The sequence below is a fragment of the Ascidiella aspersa genome, chromosome 4 (genome assembly GCF_963924565.1).
Source record: "Ascidiella aspersa chromosome 4, kaAscAspe10.2, whole genome shotgun sequence".
Lineage (NCBI taxonomy): Eukaryota > Metazoa > Chordata > Ascidiacea > Phlebobranchia > Ascidiidae > Ascidiella > Ascidiella aspersa.
The window spans coordinates 2,993,509-3,014,745 of record NC_139450.1 but is presented as its reverse complement, the minus strand read 5'-3'; the positions used below and the strand labels follow the sequence as shown (position 1 = coordinate 3,014,745).

General features: G+C 37.7%; 1 protein-coding gene across 1 annotated transcript; it reads left to right on the top strand.

The window, feature by feature from the left end:
- The first annotated feature begins 1,172 nt into the window (after positions 1-1,172).
- Positions 1,173-20,766, top strand: LOC146146663 (uncharacterized). Its single transcript, XM_083386956.1, has 12 exons — positions 1,173-1,200; positions 3,520-3,668; positions 7,197-7,389; positions 11,255-11,349; positions 11,906-11,999; positions 12,440-12,473; positions 13,077-13,141; positions 15,682-15,823; positions 16,245-16,311; positions 17,431-17,556; positions 19,669-19,794; positions 20,753-20,766. Exons 1-11 carry the CDS (start codon positions 1,173-1,175, stop codon positions 19,672-19,674), a joined length of 999 nt encoding a protein of 332 aa, XP_083243082.1. The 3' UTR covers positions 19,675-19,794; positions 20,753-20,766.
- Positions 20,767-21,237: the final 471 nt, after the last annotated feature.

The following is a 21,237-nucleotide window of genomic DNA, read 5'->3' as shown; positions in this document are numbered from 1 at the left end:
CTTATTGCTGGAGTCCGTTCGCAAGTCGTAAGAAACCAACAGGATCAGGGTACTCGTCCGATACTAGGCTATAAATTTATATAGCAATTTTAGCCTTGGGAACACTAAACACGGATCTGTTCATAATCTTCAGTAGAAAGAGAGTGAAAAGGAAGTCGCGAAGTAACGGTGATAAGAACTGCAACGGAAAAAAGTACACCCGCAAGGCGATCTATATAGTCGTTTTTATCTTAGCCTCACTTACTGCACTGATGATTGCAAAAGCACTTGCCGAAACGTTTGCTAATAAAAGAATGAATCTTTTATCTATTATTTGGGCCACTCTCTTTCTACTGAAGATGTTAGCCTTGATTCGCGATTTAAAACAGTGATTCTACCTTGAAAAATAAATTTATTATGATTAGTAGCTTAACAATTCGAGGTTACTAAACTTATTACCGCTAAAACAAATTTTGCTTAATAACCCAGTAGAAAACACCTTTAAACGTTTTCATTTCATTTATTCTGCTTGGTTGAGCACAGTAATGACGTCATTTGGTATCGAATTAGATTAAAATACTTTTTGTCAAAAAGATACGGTATTTGTATCTAAATAATATGTCAAGTTTTAGACATACCCATAGGCCTAATCCCTATTATCACTCTACCCAATTTGCTGGGTCTGGTTGTGAGAAGCTTCTCAAGATGTTACAGATACGGTAATATTAGTGGTGGCAATGGATTGAATCATAAAAACGTTTTTATTCAAAATGTAGCCTGCATTATATTTCTTTCTATGCTTTGTTGTCGTACCTGACCTTTATATTAAATAATTCATTGTATTTTAACTTTCTGCTAGTTAATTTCAAATATATATATTTCTATTGCTGAAACAACAAAAGGTTGCACTTTAATTGAATAAATTGCCAATTGCAAAGTCTTAACAATAAAGCTTATCCTAAAAGTTAAATATATATTTTTCAAGGTCCCACCCAGCAGTAAAAAATATCCGTTCAAATCGGCGGCAGCATTTGATAGTGACGTCACAAGCCTGTATTATCATGCATTGTTTAGAATAGAACAATCGTGATTTGTTTCAAAAGGTTTTGTTGCCTGTTTAAGGCCATTCTTTCGCGATTGTTTCATGTGAGTAACATTTGTTGCCGGGCATTGTTAATTGAAATTAGGAAAGGATGTCTGATGAAGCGAGCAAAAACGAAGGTAAGTCTGGTTTGTGTTTCAGCTGTAAAGCAATTAGATTAGTTGTTTTGCTGTAACTCTTGGCTGAATTGTGAGTAACTTCTTGTTTGGTTAGATTAGCTGTAAAAAAGGCTGACATGTAGGTTTTGTAAAGCTAGCCTTTACAATTAAGCACAGACGTCAGAAGACTACACAGGCTGTCTGCAAAGGTTACTGGTAATTTTGGCGCTAGTCTAGAATCCTACCACAACGAACATTATTTAGGTTAGAGTGGGGGTTTGGGTTAGGGTAGGTTAAGCAACATTCTTAAATAATAATTATAATAAAACTTGACCCACCCATGCTTTAATAAATGTTTCAAAGTTGTGGTAGGCTTTCCGAAATTGTTAGTATCCGGCCGTTGCTTTTCAACTATTTTTTCTACCTTTTTAGGGTACGGAATATATTTCTGCAGGGTTTTACAAATCGCTATAGGACGGGCCAAACTATTTTGGTTTAAGTTCCAGTCGCTGGCCTAGAGTCCTACCACTTTTTTACAGTAATGAAATGAGTAAATTTAAATTGGAGAATAAGTATAATAATACTTGACCCACCCAAACAAAGAGGCTAACTCGCACCCTAACCAAAATAATGTGAGCAATATAATCCCCCGGGTGAAAATGTGGTAGGATTCTAGACCGGCGCTAAAATGTTGTTTTTTGTCTACTTTTACCAAGGTCGTCAATTCCCTAATCACCCAGTTTAAAATCGAAATTGCGCGTAAGTAGACACCTCTGTTGCGAATTTTTGGCGAGCTAACTATATTAACACTTGTGACTTGTTGCTAATTATATTAACACTTGTAGCGTTAACAAATAAAGCCGGTATTACCTAAAACCCAAATTTAAACAGCGGCAGACTAAAGGCCCTTTTACATTACAGCTGCACTAAGCTGAGCTGGGCGTGAAATTATTTTCACTACAGCTGCACTGAGCTAAGCTGGGCGTAAAAATCGCTCCAAACGTAACGTTGTTCTATAGCTGCACGGGGCTTGAGTTTAGCAAAGCGTGAAACGCTCGCCACAATATAATTTAAATGCAAATTACGCTTTGCTCAGCTCGGTGCAGCTGCAGTGCAAACGGGCCTTTAAGGTCAACGTTACGTTTTTGGTTATGGCGGGAATGCCGGCCATGTGCAAATTCAGCGATTTTGCTGAAAGCATTAATGGAATGGGTATGTATAAAAAGAGATTTCAAGGACCTGCGACTGTTCTTAACTCAAAGCGATAATTTCCTAGTAAACCTCCGTCGGTCTTTAAAATACTTTGCAAACACAGAGAAAAATCTGTAAGTCGCTTTTCTTATAGATTTGGCTAACTGTTGATGAAGTGAAGCGCAATTGCCTTAGCTGGACACACCAGGACTGTAAATTTGCCCCGCCTTAATTAAAACAGCGTTTATGATCAGTTTGTTACTGCGATTTTTATTTAAAATCGCACGTTGTTAAAAAAGGTTACTTGCGCCGATTACGATTTAGTTTTACTTTTTAAACACATAACAGAATGACTTTTGGGCATTTCTGACAACCCTTAAAAGTATACGACGACAACTACAAACGATTGACATCCTTATAAAAAAATAGGCTTTGTGCACGGAAAAAACATTTCGGCCTTGACGCAATAGCTCTATCCATTACCTAAAAGCCAGTATTTATCAGCGTCACATTTAGACGCAAATGTTTAGTTCGTGAGTATATGCGACAAATTGCGCACGGCTGCTGTTTTTAATCTATATCTCTGCAGTCAGTCTTCCTGCAGCTAAAGCCAGAAATGCAAGTTAATTGTGGTATACGCGCAATCGCGCTATCCAGGAAGACCAATCGTTGCTTTCCTTTGAACTTCGGCCCCAGCTATGTGTGTTAAACATAAAGGCAATTGGCCTGAAAGTGAAAGTGTACAGGCGGGGCTGTAAGTCCAATCTGAAATAAGGTAGCGTTTTGCGTTTGGGCTCTTGTGAATTAGACTTAAACAACTAGAATTTTTTCTAGCTTTTTGAATTATATTAGCATTTAAGTTAAAGCTTTACAGTTTTTTCTGTTTGAGATAATGTTTTACGATACACAAATCTATAAATTAAACTATATCGCAACCAGAATTAATTTTGTTCAATTCATGATGCAGATAAGTGCGCAGTTTATTCCGCTTTATTTCCTCACAACAACTTGCGCTGGAATCGGTAATTATATCTCAAATAACAACACGCAATTCATTCACAATTAGGTTACAAGTAGTGACTTTTTGGGCCTGAATTCGGAAGCAGTTTCAATCTTAGCCTTTACGTTAGCGGCAAATTTTCTTCGCAGGCGAGAAAAGTTCGACTCAGCTCTCCAAATCAAAAAGCCAAAGCGCAGGCGAGCCAAAGAAAAGGAGGGCGGGCAGACCTGCTAAGAAAGGCAACAATCTAGCAGCGATCAAGCTAAACGTGCCTATCAAGAACTCTGCAAAACTAAACGTAAGTTTGCAGGATTCATGTTTTACGCCCTAGAAAAGACGGATAGACAATATCAAAGAAAATGTCCAAATAGCGATTCAAACAGTGCCAGCCAATTTTGTACGGCTCTGGTATACTTTTTATAATGTAGGCTGATACGGCTTTAGCTATTTTAACAACATGAGAGTAGTGTTATCGCAACTGTCGCCAGGTCTGTTCTCTGTTGAAGCGGTGATAGCGACTGTGGTTGTATTAAGGTAGCCTTTCTCACAGTTCACTGTGCTGCCATGCTTGTACAGATTTAAGGCATGCTAAAAGTCGATATTGGCTGTCCAGCTGCAGGTTAAAGACGTGCGTTTCTGAAATTTTTTGCATTGAAGGGAGTGTTGACTTATTGTCGTTTTAATAGTTGTGCCGTACTTGATGGCAACATATGACGCAACAAATTTTTTGTAACTTTTTATAGTTAACAGCATCAAGCTCCAAACAGAATTACAATTAGAATGTTTTTATAACCCATTATTTTATCAAATGTGATTGCAAATGTTCAGAATATACCGTGATATTAAAAGTAGCGCTGTTGAACCCCATATAAGTTTTCGCGCGTAATGTCCGATAACTTTGATTGTTATTAACTGATACCAATTGGTATTGTCCAGTAGAGGAGCCCATACCTATGGCCGAGTGGTAGTATCGGCACTCGTCTCATATTAGTGTGGTATTGGTGCCGATACAATGCAATAATATTATTGTTATTTTAGCTATTATTTAAGACCAACGCATCGATCCTATACCTTGCAAGGTAAATTTGTCTAAAAATAACAAGTTAACAACCTGAGGTAACTAAATTTTGTAACGCTAAACCAAATTTTGACACATTGACCTTGAAAAACTACCGTTAGATGTTTCAATTTTATTTATTTTGCTTGTTCAAGCATAGTATTGACGTGATATGGTTTTGGCTCAGATAGCGATACATTTTCTTAAAGATATCGGCGGAACAAAATGTTAGTAGCAAATCGGACATCCCTAATCCACACCCAAAACCAACTCAAAGCATGGTTCGAAATTTGTAATCTTGTGTAACCTTTTTGGCTCTTTATTTTTAAAACATAGAAAAGAAGTTCTCGATATATTTTGCCCGACATATCTCCCTGGTTGTCCCAATTTATTATTTCGTTTGTTAATTGCTGTTTGTTTGTTTCTTTATATCCAGAGCGCATTTTGTTTGTTTTGTGATTTTTTCGTCCACGGGGCAATTTTTTATAATTTATGTCAATATTTCGCCAAGGCACCGTTTATAAATTAAAGGGCTTGACAATTTGTCAATATTGGCCGAGACGAGTGCTATTTTAGAGCGGTCCTCTTTAGCACGAGCCTATTTCGCGCTAAGCACATGCTTTCTTGGAGTTTGGACTTTGAACAGGAAAAAATGCCGGCGTGCTTAAACGATCAAGTCGCCGCGAATTTTTACAGGTTTTATATAATGTACATCTTTAGAGCACAATGGCCGGATGTAGTTAGACGTAAAATTAATATCAAAGCCCGTAAAGAATAGATGTCATATTTTGAACGTTTCGAATAAATCTTAAGGTAATGGCTTGAGGTTGTAGTTAGACGTAAAATAAATATCAGTATGCAGAAAACAGAAAAAATCGCTTTTGTTTGCCACATTTAATCACCCACGTGTCGACGCAGTGTTACGTCACACACCCACCTAATACCTCATAAAGAGCCGCCTTTTGTTTATGTTACACAATTGGGCGTTGTCAGTTTTTTTCCTGCTTGCCCCGTCCACAGGTCCCAAATTGCCAGAGAGTTTCTTTGCCTAATAATGAGATCTTCGCGGTTCGCCCGACGCCTAAGTAGGTCGAGCGGCACCTCGGCCTTTTGGAAGGCAAATATTTGCGAGATTGGGAGATTAAGGAAAGCGCGGCGTTGTGCCAAGCGCCCTTTGAAGCACCTTATATAACTGTTAAACTGCTTACAACCTTTTAGTCTATTTTTACAGGCTCACGCAGGATATGGGAAGTTATTTGAACGTCTTAAATCATTATTATTGAAGCTAAGTCATTTAGTTGAGTTGTTCAGTATTTCTTTTCCCTTTAACGTCATTAAACCACTATGATAATTGTAAATGTATACTTAGAAAGGATCCAGTCAGCCAGTCCGTTGGGTTTAGGTTTAGTCTTTTTTGTGGGTTGACGCGTTTTACAAATGTCATGGTACAACTTTTATTTGTTGCAGTTAAAAACGTTATCTTGCATTCTGTAGTTCTAAAGCGGTAATCCTTTTGACAAAAATCGTAGAGCATGAATACGTTGGCTTCAGGGCATTCATGCTTTAGTGGGAATAAGGTTGTTTTGATACGCCGATCGGCGTTCTACATAGCTTAGAATTTAGTCACAGCATTTGACGTTAGGAGCATCTAGATCAGCGGTTCCCAAACTGGGATGCGCGGAGCAACTGGGGTCCGTGCAGCAAGTTATGCTTTATTATTCGATAATAAAGCGTGTTTTATGATGTCTCTTGTGACATCATAAAGCATCTATTATGCTGTACTATACTTTCTATCAGCGAATTGTTCATATTAGTTAGAAATTTGTTATATTAGATAGAATCGTAACTGCACCAATGTATACTACGAGAAATATGGGTCAACTGACCCTACAACTTTTATAAGGCCGCGAAATATCGAAATCTTCGAAAGGGTCCACCAGGCCAAATTTTTAGAAAAGTTTGGGAACCGCTGATCTAGATCTAGGGCCAAGTTGGCCTTTTTGTGACAGTTTTGAACGTTAGAAAAGCAAGTTGGTGCTTATTTCCCTGAACCAACTGATCGAGTTACATACCGTTTTGTATATCAAGTTACGCTCGAAAAACTTCGTAAGGCAGTCACATAAAGCCTGTTGGTTGATTGTGAGTTTAGCTTTCACAGAGAAATGCCAACTAGTTCTGTTTTTGTATGTTAGATGTAGCACAGCGGGAGTGGATTGCTTGTCAGACAGTTGCTTTAAAACCGCCAGCCTGGGTGTGTTAATATGCACTTCTGCGCATTCTTGCATACGGTGGAAGGTTTATATATTGAAAATAATGTCAAGATTATATCAGTTCAGTACCGATACCACCATAGAATCACACACGTACTGATAACTACCACTCGGCATCGGATAACGCTTTAACTCGGTGCTTCTTAAACTTTTTTAGTTTTGTTCACCCCTAGCATCTATCTCCAGATTTTATTCACCCTTGTCTTATGATATGATAAAACTATCTCGTCATAACAACACAAAATAACTTGTTTTTTTCGCAATCTATCATACATTTCTGACGGTTCACCCTTATTCATCCCTTTTGGTTGGTTCCCCCCTGCAAAAATTGTATTCACCCTGGGGTGAACCATTCACCTGATTAAGAAACACTGCCTTAAATAATATCAGACGCTAGTTTTCAGTGCACGTTTTTCTCACAAACTCCCATTCAAAAGAAAACTTTTTCCCATTTTCCGACCAGTAAAAAAAGCACTTTTTATTATTCGGCATGTGTTAGAAGCATGGCTCTGCGCGGCCTGACGGACGAGCTACAGGGAAGTGCGCTGCTGAGTCTGGCACGACGCCAGATAGGACGCCAGATCCGCAAGCTGTGCCGTTTGTTGCTCCAGCGGCCTCACGCGGCCCGCAGGATCATTCTGCTGCGGATTCTGGCCAAGATGCCGCTGACCTAAGCGTCAAACAAGCACAAGGTAAGATTATGCAGCAAGTAATGGTACTATGGTTGCTTCTCGACTTGCTACCCTCTGAGCGTGTATAGCTTGTGTAGTAGAGCGACGCTCCCGGTATGACCGAGGTTGTGAGTTGAACCTCATTACAGACTAGTTTTACGATTAGGATGCAGCAGGCAACGTTGCTATGGTTGTTTCTCGACTTGCTTCCCTCTGAGCCTGTATAGCTCAGTTAGTAGAGCGACAGTCCCGGTATCACAGCACTTAATTTTACATGTCGTTTTATAAACAAGTGTACACTTATATACCCTCATAAATATATCGATTAATTGTCGAATAAACGTTCTTTTGATCTAAAATTAGGCGAATTGGCTTACTAAACCTTGATAAAGAGCGCTATTGACAGTGGTTTTTATACATTCAAAATATTTACATTAAGACACTACTACGTCGTTTACGTTTTGACGCCGCGGGGCAAAAGTTGTTGTGTTTCTATTATATTGTTTTTAGCGTTTGTTAACCTGTAGAGTACTTGGTTCTCAATATTTTTGGTCATATTAAGCGTTTTTGCGAAATGGTTTACTGCAACGTAACAGCATACCTCAACTGTTAGCAATGTTGGAAAATATTTTTTTGTAATTTATTACACGCAATCGCGTAAAAACAAATGGCAATAGAGCAAATAGAGCCTGAATTCGAATCTTAAAGAATTATAAGTTTAGTTTAGTTGTTTGAGCTGATTTTATTTCCCGTAAAACATTATATTGTAGCTTTGTACACCAACAAAACTGAAATTGGACAGTCACTTTTATGCCCTTTAGCGCTTATATGCAGCAGGGGTAAAGGTTAAAGTTGCGTCTTCAAAAGTTTACACTTATGCCGTGAAAACTATAAATAGTGCCCACAACAGTTGCTGCCATATGGAGGTAATGTTACCATTTATTGGTGTCGCTTTAAGTAGCGTGCTATAGCGGCCCATTGTCAAGCGACGGCGTCTATTGTTTACGTCGGCACGCACCAGATGACGTGAATGTTTCGTCACACTACGTTTAGCGCGACCCTGACTTATCTCAGTAACAGTTTCTAGCAAACCCACGCCTCGCTTTTTTCAAGCCTATGATACCATTCGTAAATAGTATGCTTGGTTTGTAGGAACTTAACGAACTTATTTGGGTTCTCGCACAATTTAATAAAAACGCTTATATATAATAGGCTTTCGTAATTCGTATCGTCTAAAATTGAACGAGAAACGTAATGACGCTATGAAGTATTGGTTTAAGACACTTTACAACCATTTACAGCACACTTGACCGACTGACAGTAATAAACTCCTGTTTTATTTACTATAACTTCTTGGCAATCCGTAGTTGGAGGTATGGATTCGTTTAAAACGAGCAAGTTATCTGCTAAACACGAAAGACGCCACGCAAAAAAGAAGCGAAAAAGGGCGTAACGACACCCTGTTGTTTTTAAATTTGTTCTCTTTAAAAACAAACCTGTTTACTGCCCTAATAAAAAACTATACTTTTACGCATGGCTGCGCATGCGTTTATGTATATATCATCTAAATATGTTGGCTTAAAGTTTCGTCGTTACCGGATTTTCCTGGATTTGGATCAGAGCTTTGTGAAAGCCATAAATCACCTAAGATAAAAAAAACGAGCACAAAAATGTGGCTAAACTATAATAAACCGGAGAGTTCTGAAAAACCGATATGTGATTGAGTGAAAGGTTATTTTCGCCGACATTCATGTGCCATGTCGCCCTTGTGTGCTTAACTGTGTCAGCACTTTTAGGCGCGTGATCTTGGAAAGCTAACACCGGTAAAACACGTGTTCCGATGTTTAAATCTCGTGCGCTTTACTCATCGATATATTTAACGCGTCGTTTTCCTTGTTTTACCTGCCATCAATCAATCCTATTTATTAGCCTCCATGAAAGCTATTATGTATTAGTGGGCTCACTCTTGTGAACTGACAATGTAGTCCATTATTTTGGTTCGGTAAACGTGGAATTTGAAATTGTAGCATGAGAGTAGTCTTGTCCTTCTTCGAATTTTAGTTCTTTCTGCAAAAATTCCTTTGATTAAAAGGTGTTTGAAAAAATTGGAAAAAATATATTTCCCAAAAATTATAAAGAAGTGACCAAGCAATTTTTTTTACAATTTTTATAAGTTTTTTTTTACATTCTAAACGTGATTTTCACCGACTTTCTTTTGCCGTGACGCCCTTGTGTACTTAAAAAACTGTGTCAGCACTTTTAGGCGCGTGATATTGGAAAGCTAACACTAGTAAAACACGTGTTCCGGTGTTTAAGTCTCGTGCGCTTTACCTCATCGACAGACTTAACGAGCCATTTTTTGGTTTAGCCCAGCAAAGTGCTAACATAATAAACGCCGCTTACAGGTTATTCCATTTCTTTTTTTAGCATCTGTGTAACTGGTTTTCGTCAGAATGTAAGGCAGATTGGAAAAAAATAAACTTCAAAAAAATGAAAAATGAGAAAGAAAAATGGCCAAGCAATTTTTTTTTACATTTTAAAAGTGATCTGCGCCGACTTTCTTTTGGCATGATCTTGGAAAGCTAACACCGGTAAAACACGTGTCCGATGTTTAAATCTCGTGCGCTTTACTCATCGACAGACTTAACGAGCCGTTTCCCTGTTTTACCTTTCATCAATCAATCCTATTTATTAGCCTCCATGAAAGCTATTATGTATTAGTTTTTAGTGTGTTCACTCTTGAACTGACAATGTAGTCCATTATTTTGGTTCGGTAGACGTCAAAAATGTCATTTCAAATCGTTAACAAACGTGACGCAAGACGCCACTTTCAGGTTATAAAAGCCTGTGTTTTTTTTTTGTGAAATGAACTCCCGAAAAAAGTTAAACAATCGAAAAGTAATTTAGCGCTATTTCAAACTCGAATAAAGCAAGCTTTGTTCATTAAAAAATGAAACGATAATTAACGTTATAATTGGGTGGCAATTTTATAATTATAAAAGTGTTAGATTGAAATTTGAATTGTAGCGGAGAAGTCTGGTCCTTCTTCGAATATTAGTTCTTTCTACAAAAATTCCTTTGATTGAAATGGTTATTAAAAAAATTGGAAAAAATATATTTCCCAAAAATTATAAAGAAGTGACCAAGCAAATTTTTTTTACAATTTTGATAAGTTTTTTTTTACATTCTAAATGTGATTTTCGCCTACTTTCTTTTGCCTTGTCGCCCTTGTGCACTTAACTGTGTCAACACTTTTAGGCGCGTGATCTTGGAAAGCTAACACCGGTAAAACACGTGTCCGATGTTTAAGTCTCGTGCGCTTTACTCATCGACAGACTTAGCGAGTCGTTTTCCTTGTTTTACCTGCTATCAATCAATCCTATTTATTAGCCTCCATGAAAGCATGTATTAGTTTTTAGTGTGTTCACTCTTGAACTGACAATGTAGTCCATTATTTTGGTTCGGTAGACGTCAAAAATGTCATTTCATAACGTTCGCAATTGTAACGCCACTTTCAGGTTATAAACGCCTATGTTTTTTTTGTGAAATGCACTCCCCAAAAGTTAAACAATCGAAAAGTAATTTAACGCTATTTCAAACTCGAATAAAGCAAGATCTGTTCAGTTAAAAATAAAACACTCACTTAACGAATAATGGGACAAAACGGTCAGTAACTTTCGAACACTTGAAAATGTAGCATCGCAATGTAAGTGTTACAATAAAAACGGGCTTTTTACTAGTCGTCTGCCCAAAGACTTTTGTTTTTATAAAAAAATAACGTTTCTAAAAACATTTGCAACTAAAACCTTTTTTTGGCCAGACTTGCTACGCCCTGGTCTAAACTGCCTTTTCATTTATTTTAAACGCCATTTTTGTTCCTTACCAGGCTACCTTGATGGTGGAGAGTGCGGTGCGCCCTCTGGCGGCGTGAACAACGTCATCATTATCGACGAATCTGGATTAGACGGGGAATTCCCTTCGGTAAGTGGAAATTTAAAACGCTTTAAAAATATATATTTCAACGGCTTGTGGAATAAATACAAATAAATGTAAACGAAAGAACGGTTTGGGAAAAACGTCTTTGGTGTACAAAAATAGCTCAAAAACTGTCTCTTTGGTCGTTGCCCCTTAAGAGGCATGAAATTAATAAACGTTTTTTTTTTCTGAATAAATAAATTGTTACGCAGTAAATATCCAGCCAAACTGCAGATTTATATATTATAGCACTTTTTGTATTTCAACACTTCACTGTAAAGTAATAAAAACATTTAAATTGTGTCATAAAAACCTTTGCCAGTGTGAAAGAACTTGTGGCTGCAGAAATGTTACTAAATAATGCGAATCACAAACTAAAAAATGAAATTAATAGCCGCTACTCTACCAACCAAAGATTTGAGGCAAACTACTCAAGATAGAAAACGTATAAAACCAAAATTAACGTTACCTTACCTGTTTTGTTTGTATTTATTTAAAGTGTTTCCTTAATTCTTTATACTAAACTAGTCATTACCTCTTTGTGTTGATTTGATGTTGCCAGCAACACACCACTGTGATAAAAGAGAACGGACTAGAAGTGACTGCCGTGGTGATCGATTCTTCCGAGGGGAATACCCTTTCGGGACAGTCGACAGGTAATGAACTCGTCTTTTCTAATAGATATCAACCAAGATTAATGTTTTTTATTTGAGTTTTTTTTAATTTGTCGGCAGCGTTTTTTTCATAAATCCTATTTCTTCACAAATCGCCAAGTTTCTATTTTTATGTTTCAAGTGTCGGTCAAATTATTATATTTGCAATTTATTAGTAATATTTGACACCTATATTTGACGTAGACACTTTTCTATTTTTCTATTGTTTAAGTATATATATATTTTTCGCTAAAGTACTCGTCGTCGCTTTAATTAAACGTGGTTTGGCATTGTGTTTTTATTTATCACTGTCTTCTAGGTAACATAGGTCATTCAAAAAGTGCCCTTTTTAAGATACCATTAGGTGCATAATTCCAGTATAATCGGGCCTATTCCTGGTCTTTTAAATATAGAAGCCACCGTCAACTTTGCTTTATTTACAGGCAACACAAACCAGGAAGACATAGTTGCCGCGAGGTAAGCGCATTAACCATGTTTATTTGTAGTCTGTCTTGCCTTAAGCAGCCAAACTGATCAAGGCAAACTCTGGAATTCGTGACAATATTCCTAAAGCCTTAATACACCGAACAAAAACTTAATTTTCGGGGATTTGTAGATTAATGCGAAATACAGATCATCACGAAAAAACTTTCCATAGACGGCCTTTCCATTGTATAACTGTTGGATTTTCCTTTTTTTTTTTTATAACTGTTGGATTTTCCAACCTTTTACGTTGTACTTTTTTAATTTAGCTTTTTTAATTTAGTTTTCACATGGTTAGATCAAGATTTTTTTTAATTTTAGAACTTTTCAAGCAATAAAAAACATGGTAAGAGAATTGGGTACTCTAAGTCGCAAATAAAGTTTAAGGAAACACTGATTTAGTAAAACTTTTTGCGACTCTTTACGTTTTTAAATGAAACACCGTTTTTTTTTTCAAATAATTTCGCAAACTGTCTCAGTAATCTCATACCAGGCGAGTAATTGCGCGATATTTGACTCGGACTTTTGCCGATCTTACATAAACCTTCAATCGCTGCTTACCACGAACATTTTTAACCGTCGGTTCTTGTATTCCAGCTACTCTTTGGCGGACAGTGCTAGCAAGGATCTTACACCGTCTGACCGCATCGCAATCACCATTTGTAAGTTCGACGCCTTTTTATGATAAGTTTTTTTGAGTAGCGAATTCTGCGGTTTATGGCATATTTAGATAAAGCGTAATTCGCTGTAACTACGCCATTTGGTAATTGGTACCAAAGCAGAACGCTATACTGTGAATTGTTTTGTTTAAATATCCGATTGAAACAACTGTATTTCAGTTTCGGTCTTTTTAAGGTTTAGTGTTGTTTTGCGAAAAGTCAAGTCATCGGTTATCTGCGATGCCTTATGCTAAGTTACTTTTTAGTGGGTAATTTGTATTAGTTTTAAAGTTAGTATTCTACATTTATGCAACAGCGATCAAAGTATCTATATCGATCGAAGATTAAAATATACAAAAATTACCAATTCATACCACCAGAACAATTGTCTGGTGTGAGGAGAATTTTTTGCAATCGCACGAAAAGCGAAACCTACTCGCTATTTAATCCATGTCCATATCTTTATTATTTTTTTTTTTATTCTGCTGAGGAATAGCTAGTTGATCAGGTTGGTCGCCCATTTTTTAAAGCGAAGTAAAACCATTTCGAGCCAGAGTCTGGTTTGAAGTAAACGAGCGATTGTAAATCTGGGTGCAAAACATCCCTAGTTAAACGCTTCTGTGTCGGAAAATGTGCCTTATTCAATATAGAAAATATATATTAGCTGAGCAAACAGTTCACAACTAGGCGAGCTTAGTGACAGGTGGCAGGATGACGGGTGCCTTGTGCGCAGCGGCGGTTGCCAGTGGCGAGGAGAGTGGTGGCAGTGACAGCGAGACTGGCAACGAACCTCGGAGAAGCGACAGCAACAGAGGTGAAGGTGGCAAGCAGTTTGTCGAGATGACTGATTGTACGATGCCGAGTGTACAACAACAACAACAACAACAACAACAGCAGCAGTCAATGCAGGAACAGACGATGCAGGAGCAAGGACAGAGATCAGCGTTTAGCCAGAGCGTACCGCAGGTGCTGTGTGATTGCCAGAAATATGAACAAGTCGTTTTAAATAGATCCAGCAAGGTCATTGTAAAAGTTATTTTAACAAATAAGTCCTACTTTTGTCTTCAAAAATACATGTAAACAGGCTAGCAGAATTTAGCCAGCCTTCTGGTGACTGGCATTTTTGGCCAATTTTTTCATTTTTTTCGTTTCCCTAAATTTAAATTGCTGTCATCGCCTAACGAATGTATTAAAACCTTGCCATGTTTGGGCGATAAACAAAGTAATATTCTACCAATAGTCATCTGAAAGGTAAAATCATTAACAAGGATTTTTGATTTAAAGACGAAAACAATCAACAACTTAATATAAAATCAAGTCCAAGTCAATTCATCGGGCTAAATCAATGATTTCCATATTTTTGTATGCTTAAGATGAGCTATTAGGTTTGGATTCAGTAATAGTAAAGTCAGGGTTTTAACGTATTACCCCCACAACTTGAACGAAAACAGCCCAAACAGTATTCAGACTATAGTGTTGTTGTCAGCCTGCTAACGCCTCACCTGTCGTTTTGCAGGAGTATTTAGACTACGACCAGCATACCTTGTACCAGCAGCAGCAACAGCAGCAGCAGTTAGGTGCAGATTGGTACAGTAGCGAGACACCAGTGATGCAGGGACAGGCAGCAGCCATTCAGGGTAGGACGGAAAAATTTTATTTATTATGCGTTGAAAAATGTTCATTTTTGGTATTATTTTTGTGAACCTTTTGTAGGTGCAAAATGTAGGCTTTTTTGTGTATGTTATGATCAAGGAATTCTACTTGTACGATGCATGAACACCGACTTTTGTTTTTTACAGGGGTGCTCAAAATCTTTCGCTAAATATGACGTCACTAAACGCCCTCCAAAATTATTAGTTTATTTGTGGAGTAAAATAATTTAAATTTCGCTATTTAATGCATCCATTGCTTGATAAATGCAAAAACAAATTGTGTTCGCATTTTGAGGAATGCCGCTTTAATGATCCAATCGGTCTCGTTAACAAACAGCGGTCTTCATGATATGATAATAAAATAACTATAAACGTTTGCATTAATAACCTAAACTTTGTTTTATTTGCTAGGCAGGTATTTTGGTTAATTACTACACTAGATTTAGGGGGGCTGAGCACCCCGAGTTTCTGCTAGGGGTGCTCGGAGCTCCCTAAGCCCCCCAAACTCAGCGTCCTTGGTACGCTGATAACATCGAAGTTCTTTTGTAACCCGTTCAGTTGGAGAAAGTGCTACAGTCAAAAAGTGCAATTTTTAGAACATAAATGGTATTATTTTGGTATCAGCCGAAATCTGAAATCCAATATTCTTGCAACCACTTTTATTTTTTGACGTCATCCTGTTTAAAGAAACAGGGGTTAGCCTTGCAAAGTTTAGTTAAATTATTGATTTTCATGTTAAAGGTCCATAATACTTTTCGCAATCCTTTATTTGTTCGTATCGAAAGTCAGAAAAGTGCATTAAAAGTTAATATATAGCTGCAACACTTTGCGTATCTTTGAGACGACAAGTTGTTCTGTTTAATGCTATACTTACGTATTTTGTTATGACAGACCACGACGCTGCCTTACACTACGCACAGCCCGGTATCCAGTCCACAGCACAGGGACTCCGCTATGCACAGTTCGACCCTAACCCCGGCCCATCTGTGGCTTACCAAGCCCAAGGACAGCCTTCCAACGTGGCACAGTACGGGTGAGTATACATTATATCGTTGAAGGTTCAACCTACAAGCTGTAACCGCTATACTGGTAATATCGGCCGATATTTGCCTTCTACCGATATATCTGTATTGGTAAATTTTGGCCGATATTTTACTACGATAATATGATACAGTTTTTCCTCTAAGACCAACAAATTACCCATTTTATTTTGCAAAAATTGGGTTTTGACATCATGCCAAATTATTATGCAAAATAACTGTTCAATAAATATGGAGCGCCCAATAGCGTTATAGACCTGTTGTAATGTCAAGATCAACGCAAAAGGTTGTTAAAATATGGACGAAGCTAAATTTCTGCCCACTTTTTTATTGTGGTATACCGCCATCATAAGCTGCACCTGTGTGTGGGTTCGTCTGTTCCACTCTGTTGTTCATGGTGTATTGTTTTGGCAGGCACAGCCAGACTTCGTACGTTCCACAGTACGCCTTTGGGATGAACGGACAGTGCTTCAGAACCGTGGTAAGTGTGGCGCGATTCATGATTTTTGCGCACCGGACCAATAGATAATGTTTCAGGCAGGGGTTCACCAAACTTTTTTTTTTATAGATAATGTTTCAGGCAGGGGTTCGCCAAACTTTTTTTTTTTATAGATAATGTTTCAGGCAGGGGTTCACCAAACTTTTTTTTTTTATAGATAATGTTTCAGGCAGGGGTTCACCAAACTTTTTATTCTAAACTCCGGAAAAATGTTAGGTCTGACGATCGCGGGCAGGCTATAACATTTTGTGTCGAACTTTATTGGCTTGATTATCATTGAACAAAGAGAATATAAATAATTAGGAAACAAAATTCTTGTACGTCTTGATAAATTGCGGTTCCATTTAAAATTTCACCCCAAAATTTAGTTTGAAATTGCATCTTTAAAAACAATATAGGTCGCCGGTCGGTAACATGAAATCTGCTGTCCGTAGTTTGGTGACTCTTGGTTTAAGGCAGTGATTTTTAACCTGGCGATCGCCTTGTAGTGTTGAAAAAAAAAAGCTTTATTAGAAATAAGCAATATGAAATAAAATTTTAGCAGTATAAAAGGAGCAAAAGCAACCGAACGTCACCATTTCACTTTTCAATTAATGAATCAAGCGTAGCTTCAATCAAACAATGTCTAATAAAAATAAATGAACCCTCAAACCGTAACTTTATCTTGTTGTGCAAACTGAAATCCGGACATTTTAGCCAAATTTTAAAACAATTCGTCTAGATTTTTCCCAACTTGAGTTTTGCCAATTTTGAAATGTGTTTTTTATTGACTCTGTTTCATGTATCATAAACTATAATAGGGGGTCGCGCATGTTATCAAAAAATTAATAATATTTATATATGTGTCGTATTTTGGGGCATCATCAGTAAACCAACTGCCGTTTTCCTTTAGGTTTGTTCTAGCTTTTATGGATACCGACATTAAAATCCAGATTTTTCTTCAGAATTTAAGATTTTTTTACTTTATGCAAGAAATTGAACTTTTAACCTATTCCAAGTCTACTAATATCGGACGTCTATCGATACTACCACACGCCATCATGCATCGACTTCGATATTATTAATTATCGGACACTCCTGAATACTGTTTTTTTCTTACAGCCAGGGGGCGACGGCTACAAGTATGAGATAGTGGATAACGCTCATGGACTGAACTATGGCGTCGGTGGTGTAGGTGTGGGTGGATACAGGGGCGGATATCATCTTGCCTCTACCAGTAACCTACAGGTAGGTACAGTAGGTGTGCGTGCGTGGGTTTCAGAAAACGCTACAATGTCTATATTGTTTTTTTAACTGACATTAGTGCAGGTTTGTTTATTAATTAGCATTACGCGAAAGTTTGATTACATTATTTTTTTGTTAACATGTTTTTAGACGCTTTTCGGTAACTTTGCCATGGAAAGGTATGGTTTTTTCTTCTTTAACGAATTCTTTTGTCCAGATTAACCACCCTACCGTTTAATTATTACCAAATTTAGAGCACAATTAAATAAACTAATTAATTGATATATTGCTAAGCTAAAAGTCCGATTACTTACTTTGTATAATTATGTATGTTTACGTTTTACACAAAGTTTTCCGCGTTGAACAGAATTTCTTAATGTTTTACCCGCTAAACGAGTTCTTTGTCCAGATTCAATACCAAACTACTATACGTACATAGTAAAACAGATTATATTGTCTTTATCAAGTTTTCACAAACGAACATGTTTTTAATAGGAAAGAATTGTTTGCGAAGAGACTAGTTAAAATTTGTAGAAACTGATGTTAGGACTACGTCTTGCCCTAAATAAGTAAGACTAACGGCAACAAGGCTGTAACTCAAGATTAAACCAATTAAAATTAAACAAAGTGACGAAAGGATCAACTAAAAAACGTTTACTAGTCATCCGGTCAGTAAATGGAATTCAAGTTACTCAGACAAATATAAGTAACCAAACTGTGAGCAAAAATAAAACACGCAACAATCCCCCATTATTCACATTACAAACCCCCATTTCTCCAAGACTCCTGCTCCGTTCGACGCCTTCATGGGCGACCCGGATCGGGATTGGCAGGAGGAGGACGAGGAGGAGCAGGGTGGGAGCGACGAAGAGGGGAGTGGGAGGAGCAGAGAGGCGAGAGCGAGCAAGAAGAGCAAGGTGAAGCGGCCCATGAATGCCTTCATGGTGTGGGCCAGGCAGAAGAGACAGTCGCTCGCAAAGTCGAACCCAGGTTACTTGCAAGCAGGAGTCTATGGCAATGAATACAGCGTTCGGTTTGATTATAACAAGGGAACTTTTTTTTACTTGCAGGAGTCTATAGCTTTCAGTTTAAATATGACCTGTGAACTTTGAGGTTTTTACAACTGTATTAGCAAAAAAATCATTTAAGTCAAATCCAGTTTATTTACAGGATTCCTAGGAGCCTATGTCTATGACAAAGTATACAGCTTTCAGTTCAATTGTTAGCAGGGCACAAAGACGTATTTCGCAACTGTTATGGGATAAAAAATCATTTCATTAAGTCAGATCCAGTTTTTTTCAGAAGTCTGGCGACTTACAGTTTGCAAATTTAAAGCTTTATTTTAAATAACTATAATTTTGAAGTTTAATTCATTGTTTATTGTACCGCTGGTTTGCGACAACTTTGCACGAGCGAAGTCCAACCTATAGGTTATTTGCAGCTTTGCAACTTTCAGCTTTGAGATACGCAAGTATAGTCTCACAGCTTTTTAAGTAAGTTAAAATATTGGGTTTCGTTTATATAACGTGAATATTTAGCGAAATTTAACCTAAGCCGAGGTTATTTTAAAAGTATAGCGTCTTAAAGCTTAAAGATTATAACTAACTTTCGTTGGTGAAAACCCAGGTTATTTGCAGTATTCTAGAGCAAAATAGAGTTTCCCGATCGATTAAATCGCTTTTTCAGGTTCAATTAATTAATTTAGCAGCTGTTTTTTATACATTAGCGAAGCCCAGACCATACTTTATTGCATCCTTGTGGCAACTTATAGTTTATAGGTTATTGCACCCTTGCTTTTGGTAAGTTGTCTTTCAGTTTCACGTTGAAAAAGTTTGTTTTCCCTTCCATAATCAAAAGAGTTGTTAAATGATTTATATTTAAATTTACAAAAACACAAACTTATACAAAATCGTTAGATTTAAAAAAGTGTTGTGTGTTACGGGGCCTTTGCTACCAAGGGGTTAGGCACTTAGGCTTAAAAACAACTATGGAAATGTGTCTGCTAAATTCTGCATCTACCAGTTACCTTTTTATAACTCGTAAAAAGTTTCGACTTTTTAATGCTGTTTCAAACCCACAATTTACCATTTTGTTGCGTGCTTGATGTTCGTCCAGGTTTGAACAACGCTGACATCAGTGTTCGTTTGGGCGAGCGATGGAACTCAATGACCCCAGCTCAGAAGAAGCCGTTCTTCGACCAAGCCGAGCGGATCAAGGCACAGCACAAGAAGGACCATCCCGGTACGTTACATGTTGCTCTATGTCAGTGTTTTCCCTTTCAACGTTTAAGGGGGGAATTTTTTACCTGGATAACTTCGACTATTTAAGGCTCACAACTAAGATAAATTTCTACCAAATATCAGCATATAAAAACAGTTTAAAAGCGACAGCCGTTAAAAAAGAGAGAAGTGGTATTTTTTTCTCATTCGCTAAAACCGTTAGCCACCCAAAAATTACTCTTGCCGAAACCGTTAACACAATTGTATAAAGCTCAGATTGCCTAATTATGGTTCAGCCACAAACACCTCTCTTTCTCACATCTTAGTTCTCTCTTATTTTTCTTTCTGCTAAGATAGTACTTACCAGCCTTGTCCGAAAAAAAATAATGTTAATTGGACACGTAAGAAGTTACACCCTTAAAATAAAACTTAACCAAGTTAATAGTCCCACATGCAAAAGTAGGATTCGTGCCACATAGCTACAGTAAAGGTGGTATAATTTTGTCAACTTTTCGTAATAGTCCCACATGCAAAAGTAGGATTCGTGCCACATAGCTACAGTAAAGGTGGTATAATTTTGTCAACTTTTCGTAATAGTCCCACATGCAAAAGTAGGATTCGTGCCACATAGCTACAGTAAAGGTGGTATAATTTTGTCAACTTTTCGTAATAGTCCCACATGCAAAAGTAGGATTCGTGCCACATAGCTACAGTAAAGGTGGTATAATTTTGTCAACTTTTCGTAGGATTTCTTAAACGTTTGGCGAACAAGAAATAACGACAAAATAAAAGGGTAAACATTGAATAAACGAGAACCGACTCTTTCCTCCCACTCACCAAATCTACTTAATCGGCAACTTTTTACCAGACCCTTTATACCAAAACTGTTTAAGTGTCAGCACAACCACGCGTAGCTCTGATGACTGTTAGTTCAAAATTTTGGATCAGCCACAAAATACAATTTTTTTCTACTTTACTAGATTGGACTTACCAGCCTCGTCCGAAGCGACGTCGCTTAGGCCAAGGCACCACGTGGTTATACGCCGTTACCGAGAACACTAGGGGCGCCAGAGTGTCGCGCTACCTCAACTCGTATAACCATAGCAACGGCACCCTGGTGTTTCCCCCGTTCGATGGGGCCCAGGGAGGCATGAACGCGATGGCCCAGCAATCGCAGCCCCAGCCTGGCAGCATGGGAATACAACCACAGCAGATATCGTATATGCACACGCCAGGTGAGTGTTGTACTAAATAGGGATGCTACGTGTTGATTGTTTTCATAGGATTTTGATATTAATAACTTTATGTGTAAGTTTGCTGGCACTATTAAAACAGGCTTTGTAATCATTTGACGGACGTTTGCCCCAATGTGAGGTTCAGTTACTTTGTTTATTCTTAAGACCAGCGGTCATTAAGCTGCGACCCGCAGGCCAGATTCGGCCAGACCATTTAAATATACTCTAGT